This window comes from Dasypus novemcinctus, chromosome X (genome assembly GCF_030445035.2).
Source record: "Dasypus novemcinctus isolate mDasNov1 chromosome X, mDasNov1.1.hap2, whole genome shotgun sequence".
In the NCBI taxonomy this organism is placed as follows: domain Eukaryota; kingdom Metazoa; phylum Chordata; class Mammalia; order Cingulata; family Dasypodidae; genus Dasypus; species Dasypus novemcinctus.
In genome coordinates this window covers 28,214,615-28,228,095 of record NC_080704.1, presented here as the reverse complement: position 1 = coordinate 28,228,095, position 13,481 = coordinate 28,214,615, and the positions used below count along the sequence as shown (strand labels likewise).

At 38.5% G+C, this 13,481-nt stretch overlaps 1 protein-coding gene across 1 annotated transcript in view; it reads right to left on the bottom strand.

The window, feature by feature from the left end:
• The window catches only part of POLA1 (DNA polymerase alpha 1, catalytic subunit), a 336,041-nt gene that overhangs the window by 162,704 nt on the left and 159,856 nt on the right, over positions 1 to 13,481 (bottom strand). Inside the window, exons 31-32 of the mRNA XM_058291856.1 lie at positions 12,561 to 12,692; positions 7,239 to 7,413 (exon numbers count right to left, since the gene is read on the bottom strand). Of these exons, the coding sequence (XP_058147839.1) occupies positions 7,239 to 7,413; positions 12,561 to 12,692 (307 nt within the window). The remainder of the gene's footprint in view (positions 1 to 7,238; positions 7,414 to 12,560; positions 12,693 to 13,481) is intronic.

The window sequence follows — 13,481 nt, the reverse complement described above, 5'->3', positions numbered from 1 at the left end:
GGCACCAGGTACCGAACCTGGGACCTCCCATGTGGTAAACGGGCACTCGATCACCTGAGCCACATCTGCTTCCCTACATAATCTTGTAAGTGTCACTTTGGTGTACTTAATTAAAATGACTTATGTTTTTAAAAAACTGATCTAGTTTAAATAATTTAAGAAGCCCCCACTTTCCTTTGGAAACTCCAAGTGCTACAATGGTAGAGTGATCAAGTACTATTCCAACTGATCATTCTAAACATGCTCTGGTTGGATTCAAAGTTCTCAGTGGTTACAGTTCTCAAGTTAGGTGAACAGCATCACTGCTGATCCTCAGCATATATACTGGCGAGAAAGAAACAAACCAACATGTGCTCACCTTGTAGAGACTGAAGTGCAGAGCTGGGCAACCGATATACTTAAAGAGTATCTTTGTGAATTCTCTAATGTGAGTGGATAAGACAGCACAGATTACTCACGCACAGATCTGGGCCACTAAAGTTCATCAACAGGCAGGAAGAACTGGTGAGCAGTGGAGGTAGTCAACCATTCCAATCCCAGGCTGGCCTTTCCACAGCCCATTCCCACAATGCCTCAAATGCCTCCACTTTTATAAACACTTCCCTGGTGGCTCCAGCTACAAGTGGTCTCTGCTTTCCCTGAACTATGATAATCCTTTACTTTACCTCATTTGGGATATACACTGTGTTGCCCATTAGACTTCCACAGATCAGAGAAATCAATTAAATGGTCTTATCCGCTAGGCTGTAATTTGACTAAAGGATTCTTATCTGACTGAATATTGTATCCATCACAGTGCCTATGTTGCTGAGCATAGTAGGTCTACAGCATTAATTTGTTCAATGAATAAAAAAGTAGACTGGGAGCATGCGCCCTTGGCATGGTGCTCCATCTTTTAAGAATCAGTTCTTAGATGACAGATTTCTCTTAACATGCTATTTTGCATCTGGTATGATAGATTAGTTTACAAATTTTACTGTTAATATTTAAGGTGTAGAAATGAAAGGCAAGTATGTACTGTCTTCTAAGAACTTTATCATGAAAACAGGTAAAATATTCATTGACTAAGGTACCTGCTGGTGGTATCATTTTACTTTCAACCACCTGCACTCTATTCTTTCCCCCATCTTTTGTAGGTATATCTCCTCAGGACTGCCAAAGACACCCACAAACACTGCTTAGCCTGTGGATACACTTATTTCTTAGGATACATTGCTGGGCCCTGTCTATAGACAAAAACTACTTTCTACAACATGAGTGGTAAGGGTGATTTTTTTTTTAAAAGGAGATCCCAGGGATTGAACCCAGGACCTCATACATAGGAAGCAGGCTCTCAACAAACGAACTACATTTGCTCCCCAATGAGAGCTGGTTTTGTTTTTAGGAGATACCAGGGATCAAACCTGGGACCTCATATGTGGGAAGCAGGTGCTCAACCATTGAGCTACATCCACTCCCTAGGGTCATTTTTTTTAAAAGAGAAATTTCACTTTCCAATTTAAGCCAGGAACACACTGGGTTAAATGTGTACTGCCATGTTTTAAGTACTATTTTCAGAGACTACATTATAAATTCTCACTTCCTCCAAACATCCATTATTTCTTAGGACCAATGAAAAAACTGCCCATACGGCCAAATGTATAAAATTTTGTCACTGACCATGAAGAAACGTACCTTACAGCTATTGTACAAATCATTGCATAATGGAAGATATTAGTACATAAATCTAGGTACAGTTATGCATGAAATATACATTTGTAACAAAATGAAACACTTTAGACTATTCTCATCACTGGCCTGTTTTGTTAGGTACAGAAGATTATCTGGATGTTTGAGCATACAGTGAATATTTCATGCACAGAGTATAGAGAGTTTTCATTAGAACAAGAGGGAGGAAAACCTATAGTCTGCTGAACAAAAGCTAAGAGTTCCAAGTTTTAGTGGCCATGTTTCCCATAGGGCTATTGTATAAGAATAGTAATACTATATTTTTTTTCTATTCACAGATGGAAAATAGTAAAATTTCGCTTTATTTAAGCCCAATAGCAATAATCTTACATAGATTTCAGAAAAATGATACACATTTTACTGTGGGATAATGAGGACCATTAGTTATTAGAGAGAAAAATTATTCTCTTTCAATTCAACAGACTTATTCATTCACTCATTTAATAGACTATCCTCTCCCCTTTTCACTAAAATGGTCTTCCCTTACGGAATATCTAGCCACGCAACATGCCACCAGACAGGCTTCAGGAGGTATCTTGATGGGGAGAAATAGAAAATTTCCAGAGTGAAGCCACAGGATAAAACCAACACTTGATGCTTGCCTTTCATTTAAAAGAAAGCAGTATAAAAGCAATAGAAAAAGAAAAAGGTAGTTGAAAAATATAGTTGCTCTCTACAAAAGAGTCTTAAAAATAAAAAAACCATGAACTTAATAATTTTCCTAAATGAAATTATGCCATTATTCCTGATTTCTTTGTGCTGACTAAAAGGACAAAGTATCAAACTTCACTGAAGTTTCAACACTATAATACATTTCATTAATCGAAGATAAAAACTACATTAAAAGCACGAGAATTATTTTATGTCTGTGATTAGGCAGTTGGAGGACATGTATTTTATGTATACATTTGTACACTTCACCTTATTTAACAGTGTCAGTTCACTAACTGCAGTTTTTTTATATAAAGAAAACAGATTTAGAATTTAAAAAACAAATTACAGTAATTTTATGCCTACAGCCTGCACCTCTTAGAAACTGTGCACCCACCTAACCCTCCCCTTACTCTCCCACCACTTCCCAATCTCCTCCCTCCTCCTCTCTAAAACCACAGGCTAAGTTTTAACTTATAGCAGGGCCCTCAAATCCCTCAGTGAAGAATAGTCTCCCTAATTTTTCACTCGGGGTGGGAGAATAAAGGATGCAGATAAAAATTCAGCTCCTGAATAGGGCAGGGAGCAAATGCCTGCCATGATCTGCCTGGAGAGTTTCAATATTTTCTACAGATCTTCATGGTGACTGGCACTTCCTATCCTGCACTTTGTTAACGTCGAACCTCTTATGAGGAAAGAGAAAGAGAGAGAGAAGGAGGGAGAGACAGGACTAAAAGATTTATTACTAATTTAGCCAGTTAGGTGTGTACATGCTGGCAATGGCAGAGGGTAGAGTGGGAAAAGAGGACAAGCAGGGAATGGGGGCTACTCGGTGATGAACGCTTCACACACCCTCATTAAACAAACTGCTATCAAGTGGCAGAAGATAAAAACGAGAAAAAGAAGATAAAAAGAGGGAGCAGCAGTAGCTCTTTAAAGGCTGAGTACACATGCCCTTCAACGGTAATGTTGGACACATGCCCAGTCGATGCTGACTGGCTACATGGCACCAAGAAGGGGCTGCTCAGACTATCGACCATATAGCCACAGATGCTCGTAGAGCTTCAGGTTATGGGCTAGGAGAGATGGGTGTAGTGGGAACCACACACAGGTGTGGAGAGTTCCCTCTGTAGATGGAGATTGGTCTGTAATGAGACATAACCTGAAACCTCTGAGGATGGCACTCTCTGGCCTACTGGCTTTGACAATAATTTGTAAAAACTGGATTTACAAGGCAGTTGACGACTGTAAGAATTACAGCTTACATAATAACAGCTGCAATTAGTATAAAGTTTGCCTTTAAGCAAGTCAAAATCTACCCATAGTTTAATTTATACTTAAGAATGATCCTATATTTGATGCCTGGAACCAGCAAAGTCAGTCTGGTCCCCTCTCAGTGTGACCACTGAGTTATCTAAGTGGCCATCAGGCCTATCCACCCAGGAAGGTGCCACTCTTTATTATACAGCTCTTTTTTGAGATACAAGGCTCTGTACCTATCTTTATTAAATGTCATTAATAAGTCTGGGCTCCTTGTTCCATCTGCCCCCGCCCCCCCCCCCCCCCCAGTGCTGTGCTACTGGAAAACTCAAAACCAAAAACGGAAAGGGCAATGGTCTGCTATGAAACTAGATTCTTGATGGCACAAATGGAAAAACTGGGAAATCTAGTCTTAAAAACAACACTTTTTTGGCCATAAGAAAGAATGAAGTTTTCAGGCATGTTGCAACATGGAAGAACCTTGAAATCATTATGCTCAATGAAATAAGCAAAACACCTCAGTACAAATACTGCATGATGTCACTTATAAGAGGTATCTAGAAAAAGCAATTTTGGAGATATAGAAAGTTCTGGAGGGGGAGTGAGGGGTGAAGGGAAAGCACATGCTTGGTGGATATGGAGCGTTTATAAATAAAATAAATAAAAAAAGAACAAGAAAGAGAGAAAAACTAACAAGAAAGGGAGAATAATTTACCTGTCAGTTTCCTACTCTCAGTTCCCAAAGGTTTCTCTCATGGGGCCGCAAGCAGATCCCCTGCCTCACTCACTACAGAGTAACAAGAACTTCCCGTAGGGTTTGCGGCTGTAAAGTTGGTTCACAGCCCACCTAGACTTGGTTACTCCAAAGGTGATTGGGGCAGAACAAATGGCCAAGGGCCCCAGATTCAGGTGACATACTGACCAATTTAGAATTGAGACCCTCAGAGATTAAACAAGTAGGAAAATTCAGAAAGAAAAAATGTTTTTACCTCAGACGTTTTAAATAAGGGTGTGAGGTGTGCAGTGGGAAGAGGAGAGAGCATGAAGAATATGATGCTTCCCAGGCTTTCCCAGACATGCCATCCCACTCTTGGTTGAGACCATCTTTCTTAGTCTCCAAGATCTAAGAAGAGGCAGAAAAGTTTAGCAGAGTGGCAAAGAGCGTAGGTTTAGAGTCAGAAAGGGCTGGGTTTCAATGCCTGTGACTTACTAGCCATGTGACAAGAACAAGTTAGTTCCCTCTCTCGGCCTAGTTTCCTTCTCTGTAAAATGGAGCTAATACAACACACCTTCCTGAGATGGCTTCAAGGATTAAATGAGATAACATATGCAAAGCACTTATCACAGTATCCAACAGAGTAGATACTCAGTGCATAGAAGAAAAAAAAAATGAAGCTAAAAATTATTGTGTCCCACTCTTCTCAGCTGAGGCTTTATAAACATCAGCATACACAATTCTGTGATGTGAATACATTATATGATGATTTTGGCAGCAAAATTTTTATCTTCCTCATCATGTTTTGCTTAGGCAAATTTCAAAAATAAGTTTCCACTTGCAGAGAAGATACTGATGGGATAGTAGGAATGGGGGCAGTGGGGAGCTCAGAAACATACTTAACAGGGACAGGATTGAAAACACATGACTTCATTTATCCATGGAAAACCCAATCTAAATCCACAAACACATATTGAGCACTACGTTCAAGTCCTGTTGGCTGGAGGAATAGGGACATATTTAAATTGAAGCCTGAAAAGAGGGTAGGATGTGGCTAATAACACCCCTTACTGAGCATTCCTCTACCCTGTGCCAAGTAAGCATCTCACATGCATCATCTTATTTCATCTATTTTACAAATCAAGAAACCAAGGCATAGACCAAGGTTTAGAGGCTGCCAAAGCCACAGAGCCTGTGAATAGCAGAACCCGCATTCACACTCAAGTTCCTAAGACACTAATGCCCAGGTCTTAACCCATACCTTTTAGTGAGAGGAGAGGGAGACTTTTTCATGAGGCTGGTACTGAATGAGCAATGCCACATTTAGGGGACAATGAGTAGACCTGAGAAGTGATAAGGCTAGAAATACAGATAGGAGCTAGAAAGTGAGAGCCCGTAATTGCCAGTGTGTGACATCTGGACTTACAGACAGTAAGGAGCCATCTAAGAACTTTTTTAGGCAGTACTCTAAGAACATTCATTTTTGCTTTAAGATGGATTAGAAAGCAGAGCCCTTATTAGCAAGGTAACTCTTTATGTGCTAGAAATGAAATGAAGTTGGGGCTGGTTATGAAATAAATTTCTAAGCAAGAGATGATCTGGTGATACAACAATGAGGAAAATGGAAAAAGTTGAAGAAACAGTGAGGTTTCAGGGCTTGCTGGAACCCCCAATTATGAGAAATTAAGAATGGCAGCCAATTCCTGGATGATAGCAGATGGATGATAACAGTGAGTCCAGTTTTAGAAGAATTTTAGTGAAAGTGACAGTAGGATAGTCAAAGAAAAATGAGTATTAACAATTTTTAATGTATGTAAATAGCCTGCAAGCACCACGGAGAGCTGACTCAGCAAGGCAATGCAACAAAAAAGGGAGACAAGCAAAAATGCAGAAGAACATGCAGCAAATGGACAGAGAGCAGACAGCAAACAAGCTGCAAGGGGGGGAAATAAATAAAAAATAATAAATACAGATACCATAGCGAATGGACACAGAAAACAGACAACAAGCAAAAAAAAAAAAGGCTGCAAGGGGGAGAGTTTATGTAAATAAACTGTGTATTCTTACTTTATATAATTCTATTCATGAACTATTGTGATTAGTAATCAAAGAAAATGTGGCATTGGTGTGGAGAAAGTTGCCATGGTGGCTACTGGGGGTAGGGAATGGGAGGAAGAGATGTGATGTGGGGCATTTTCGGGGGTTGGAGTTGTTCTGGGTGGTGCTGCAGGGACAGTTACCAGACATTGTATGTCCTCCAATGGCCCACTGGGTAGAGTGTGGGAGAGTGTGGGCTATGGTGTGGACCACTGACCATTAGGTGCAGCGGTGCTCAGAGATGTATTCACCAAATGCAATGAATGTCTCATGATGATGGAGGAGCTTGTTGTTATGGGGGGAGGAATGGGGTGAGGGGGTTGGGGGTATGGGGATCTCATATTTTTTGAATGTAACATTAAAAAAATAAAGACAAAAAAATAGGAAAATAAATAAAATAAAATACCTTCAGAGTCAGAAACAAAATGAACCAATACTCGACATGCTATCAATGGAAATTCAGTAAAGCTGCAACAATGTAAACTCAATGACCATAATGGCACCTAAAATCTTGACTTCACTCCTCTTTTTCTCCTCCTTTTCCCTTCTCTCCGCATTTACTTACTGTGTGCCAACCATGAACAGTCAGGTGGCTACAGAGGTAGCAAGTAAATGGAGTTCATTTTCTATGAAAAGAGATAGATACTAGCCAGCCAACTATAAAAACAAATGCCTAAGTATCAACAAAGAAGAGCTAGTACCTAAAAACAGGGATCATGACAGTCGACAGAGGACTGCGCATGCTGCCGCTACTGTGGGAAGGTCCAGGGGAGCTTGGGAAACTTACCCAACCATGTTGCGATGAGGACAGCATCAATTCCATCTATTGGCTCACAGATCCGAGCCACCACAGGGTGGACCTGCTGGGCCAGGTAGTACTGGGTGTCAATGGTTAAATTGTCCTGTTTTTGCAGCTGCTCAGGTACATAGGCCCTCTGACTTGCAGTGAGGTTTGACCCATCCTAAAAGAGGACACAGTACAGGCAAAGCTGTGAGAAACTCAATCACACATACTTGCTCAGTCAAAAAGAGAGACAAAACTTAAAATTTTACTTATTCAATTTCAAACACCAAGAAGTCTCCTTGACCTACTGTTGAACATTTGACATGCACTGAAAGTAGGAAGACAGAGCAGGACATCTCAACCACCATCTAAGAATGTAAATCCTGCATGTGTTGTGTTCTATTTTTTTCGAAACATGAAACCAATGACATGGCACTGACTAGATTAAATAATTCCACCTGCCATATAACAGAAACATATTGGGAAAACTTGGTTACAATTAGTCTTGTCAGGAAGGCTTTTTAGGAGTGATGACAAAAAAAACCTGTGTGGTCCTTTTAATATGTTTATTAAGGCCCCTTCATGTAAGAATTCTAGTCAGAGTATTATCTTGGACCCCAGTAGTGATATTTTGTACATGAGCTGTATGTATCACCAAGAAGTAAATTAGCAAGGGAAAAAGAGAGGGGGATGAAACTCCCAGAGTAGTGATTGATGCACACAATATAATAGGGAGGAGTAAAAGTAATGAGGTATTTTTGTGGAGTGGAAGTGCTCTAGAAGAATTTTGCCACTGGAATGAAGGACATGTCATTTTGTGCTGTTTACCTCACTCTTTCTCCTCAAGGAAAGGAAGGTGGATCGGAGAGCAGCAGCCCTGAGAGAAACAATTCTATTGAATTCTTTTCAAGGACTTCCTCTTTTACTCTGTGAAAATAAGTTTTGAAATTCCATACAATTGGCCCATATATAGCCCTGTAGTTCATGTCACCATCATCTGCGAATCAAAGTTACTGCTGTAGTGGACCACCATCCAGCAGCTCACGCCACTCTTTCTCTTGTTTGAAACAACAGAATTTAATATTCAGTCTAGTAAATTACAACTATTCACAGTACTCAGCTGCTCTACAAAACTGATTATAATGTGAATCCTTTTCTTTCATCCCTGCTACAATCAGTTTTTTCTTAGCTCAGTGCCCAGCCCAAAGCAGAAGCAACCTCCCACACAACTGCCTATACCAGACCCCTTCCTCTGCTATGCTCCTGACAGAAAAAAATTGAGCTGTTTATTAACTAGGTTCCACCTGGTAAAAGATATAATGAAATACCTAGAAAGGAGGCAAACCTCAGATTAAAAAATTGCTTATAATTATTTCTCACAACACAGTAAAAAGAATTAGGCAAGATTACTCAAGTTTAACTGTTGCCCTTTCAAAGGCTTGGATCGTAAGATTTGAGCAAGGTGATAACTAATGAAAAAACAGTGTGAACAGATCCTTGGGCAGTCTTTATGCACCACAACTGTATTCAGACTGCCTTTAAACAAAATACACATGAAATCCAACAGATTTACAAAACTACAATTTAAAAAAAAAATTGATCTAGCCTTAAGATTAGAGCAATGCTGTATTTAATAATTTGCAATGGTGAATAAAAATCAAATGTGTAGAAGCTAAATATTTTTAAAAGGCACTTGAATTACTTTCTAATATACCAGAAGTTCTCATAGTAAGGCATGCTTGTAAAAAGAAGTTGAAAATTTCAAAGTATACTCTCAATTTTAAGTTTCTATTTTAAATATACAAACAAAAGGCTAGTTTTATCAGTGACCCAAACATATTTCTTATTATACTTTAAAAATCTAAGCTCAATGATGTATACAACGTACTCGCATATGTTTAGAAAATGGATAAATAGATAGGCAGGCAGAAAGACAGAGATGGATGGATGGATGGATGGATGGATGGATGGATGGAAGGAAGGAATGATATGGCAAATGTAACAAAATGTTAAATACTGGTAGATCTGGGTAGTTTGGGCTGGGGGTATGTTGGCGTTCTGTATGGGATTTTGTATTATTTTTGTAATTTTCCTGTAAATTTAAAATTATTTCAAAATTAAAAGTTACAAAAAATCTGAGCTCAAACATGGCTAAATTCAAAAGAATTGGTAAGATGATGGATTTTGCTATTGGAAAAACATTTATGATGTGACATAAGATATCTCTCAAAGACCTAATTCTCAAACCTGAGCAAGACCCAAGGGCATATGCAAGAAGGCGAGGCATATACTTTAAGAGATTAAGAAGCAGTATTGGTCTTTCTTGAAGTGCCCATGTAGTAACTGATGAACTTCACAAAATACATACTCTATTGGGCAGAGCTGACTCATTCGAAACTATGTAGTCACCTCTAGTAGGAAACTGATAGAATAAAATTTTAATGGGTGACAAATGAGCCCCCCAAAACACACATAGTTATATAGAAATTATGTCTAATGAAAGTTAAATCAAGATTTAAAATTTAACCACTTCAGTCAAAATAAAATACTGTAACAATAAATTACTGTAAACAAAACAAACTTAACCAATAAATGGAAGTTGATTAAATAATTCACATAGGTTTTACAAGACTATGAATTACAAAATGAATTAAATATCAAGAATGTTACTCCCTGAAGTCATCTGAATTTGTAGTTTGAATAAGTTATGAGCAGAGTACAATATTGTAAATGTAAATTTTAAATGAAATAGAAATTGTTTAGGAGATTGGCTCTTCTTGGAGGGCACCTTGGCTTAGGGTAGCGAACAGTTCCCTTAAAAATGTGCCATCATATATTTTCAAAAACATATTCTAAAAAATACGCTTGCATTATGAAACATAGGAAGGCTAATTTAAGCACATAAATGCAAAAGAGGTACACTTTGGCTAGCACACATGCTGAAAATGGCCATGTCCTACAAAGGCAAATTAAAGCCCTGCAGACTTTCTTGGGGTACACTGACGAGAATAAATGAACAAAAAGAAATATGAATTGCAATCTTAAAAAATAAGTTAAAGCCTTAGAAAACAGCACCAGTGGATGTGGAAACATGATGAAAATACCTCAAATTGGATTTATTGTACAACACTGGCACCAGCATTTTGAGTCTTTATATAGCAATAAGACCTGAGAAGAAATTGTTAAGACCTAATATGTAGACCTTAAGGAACATAAACTTGACTTTTTTTTGAGGTACCAGGGGCTGGGTACTGAACCCAGGACTTCATATGTGGGAAGCCAGTGCTGAACCATTGTGCCACATAGGCTTACCTGAGTTGGTTTTTTCTTTTGTTTTGCCTGTTTGTTTTTTTCAGGAGGTGCCAGGAACCAAACCCAGGACCTCCCATGTGGGAGGTGAACACTCAACTGCTTGAACCACATCTGCTTCCAAGCTTAACTTTTACGTACAGGAATCGACTTATTTTATAAGTTACCATACATCTCCATTCCAGGTTTCGCCAAAACAAAATTGTGGTTTGATTTCATTATTAAATGCTATTTTACTGAACCTACATAATTTTTCAAAGTTGTATGCTGCCACCTGCTCCTGTCATTAATAATCTAAGAGCTTTACATGTATGTGAAGACAGTGAAAAAAAAAACTACCTTATTTACCAAAATCTCTATTTGCATAATATGAAAATTGTTTTTTTGAGATCAGACTTGTCAGAGACAATATGCAAAGCACATTAAGGGCTTGAACGAGCCAGACATTTATGGAAATATTTTCCTGCAGGAATTGGCTTTCTGTAACAGTTCTTAATCAAGGATAACCCTAGGAGGGAGACAGTCAAGTGCTGATTCCTGTCCATGTACTTAAATCATTTTTTATGTACATCATCTACAATATGTAGCAGATATTAGCAGAGTATTTTAAAAAATTTTAAAGGCTCTATCATTTAGAAACACTGGATGCAGTTCGATGAAGATCAATCATATTCAATGACTTATAATGCTTATCTAATTTTCACTGTAGTAACACAATGCAATAAAAAATAGGGTAAAACTTTTAATAATAATTAAAAATTAGTCTTATTCAGAGGAACTATGCCTTTCTATCAGTACATCATATGTGGCTATGTACCCCAGATAAACCTGTTCTTAATCCATTCCTGTGAATGTGAACCCACTGTAAATAAAATCTCTTCAAGATGTTACTTCAGTTAAGATGTGGCCCAAATGAATCAGGTTGGGCTTTAATCTAGATTACTAGAATCCTTTATAAGCAGAGTGAAAGTCAGACCATAAAAAGCATGGGAAGGAGCAGGAAGGCAACAGAACCCAGAGAAGTCAGAAGAAGCTACCACATGCACTGCCATGTGATAAAAAAGCCAAGCACCAAGGACTGCTGGCAGCCAACCTCTGAATGCCACAATCTTCAGAGAGAAAGCATCACCTTGATGATGCCTTGATTTTGGACTTCTCCTTGCCTTAAAACCGTGCACCAATAAATTCCCATTGCATGGTATTTGATTTAGCCAGGAAAATAAAACACCACACCACAGTAATTCTGGAGAATGTGGATAGAGGCTATGACTAAAATTTTTGTGTATGATGAAGGGATGAGGCTCTCCTTTTTGATAATTGTAGTTAAGTGCTTTCAATGAAAAACTGCTCTTCTGTTCTACCCTCTATCCCTTTCTCTCTAAATGTTAGAGGCATGTTATCCTGCAAAGAAACTGGTAGGTGGTTTTAAAACTGGCCTCCAGAAGGCCTAGAAGTTCCTTAGAGGTGCCTCAGTGAATGAACAAGGGAGAAGGCAAGAAGGCAGGCAGGGAGGCAAGCAGGAAGGAAGAAAGAAGAAAACTGGTCAGATGTTAGATAATTTGCATTTTCTTCAACTTTCTCTATATAATCATGCACTTCATATTTTTTAAGTAATTATTTGGACACAGGCTAGGAAAAATGTTTTCTTATTATTCCACTGATATTATAATGGAAACTGTTGCAAAAGGAAGGATAAATGACTACTGCTGGACATATGCCCAAATTTAGACAAATTTTTATTAAAGTTAATTTAGGATTAAAACAGTAGCTAAATCCATCACACCAAAACACTTTCAGTGAAACTAAAGAATGGTTTTAAATGTTTTATGAAAATTCTAATAAAATATGCCATGCCCCTTACTAACAGTTTATAAATGCAGTCAAACTAATCAGACTAAGACATCTCTTTACAGCATCAACTATTTGGAAGATTACTAAATAAGATACTGTGGCCATCTAGACTTTATTCTGTGTTCTTAAGTTGTATCCAAGCCTTATTAATTATAATAGTTTTACCTGACAGATGACATATGACACAGTATCTCCAGCTTTCACCTTTCTGCCTCCATGAGAATTTATCCAGAGGGCAACATGTACATGAGGTAGATATTTTTTATCAGGGTAATCCTGGGGATCCTTTGTCAATGCCTGAAAGAGAAAACGGGGGAACAAAAAGCCCCAAATTTTAAACTAAAACCCTCTCAATTGATATACACTAAACACATCTTTACTAGAATCATATCAGCCACACAAACATAAAAATTATAGAAGCTGTATGTAAAAACAATGCCACAGAATCCTTGAATATTCTACAAGGCTGCTTTCTCCTTCATTTAGTAAATAATATAACTAAATGCAACCCTGACAAAAAAGAAATACAAAGTTATGGTCCATGTCACGTAACACATGGGATATAAAAAATTTAAGACTATAAATTCAGTGTTGTATGCAGGCTTAGGAGTTTCTCCTAGTGTATATAATTCTCCCAATGAAGTAACTGATTCTTTGGGACTGATGAATAATGGCTACTCAGACTTAATGATCTGTTTCTCAAAGGCTTCTCTAGCCTAAATAAATCCTGAAGGGACCAAACATCACTGGATTTACTCACACTGGCAACTTCAGCTTCAAAAAGGCAAAGTGAATTTTTAGCAGAAAGTTAAGTCCAGAGAAGCAGATTTGGCTCAACTGATAGAGCATTCTGCCTACCATATGGGAGGTCCAGGGTTCAAACACAGGGCCTCCTGGCCCATGTGGTAAGGTGGCCTACACGTAGTGCTGCTATGTGCAAGGAGTGACCTGTCATGCAGGGGTGTCCCCCACATAGGGGAGACCTATGCGCAAGGAACTTGCCCCATTAGGAGAGCCGCCTGTGTGAAAAAAGTGCAGCCTGCCCAGGAGTGGTGCCACACACATGGAGAGCTGACACAGCAATAT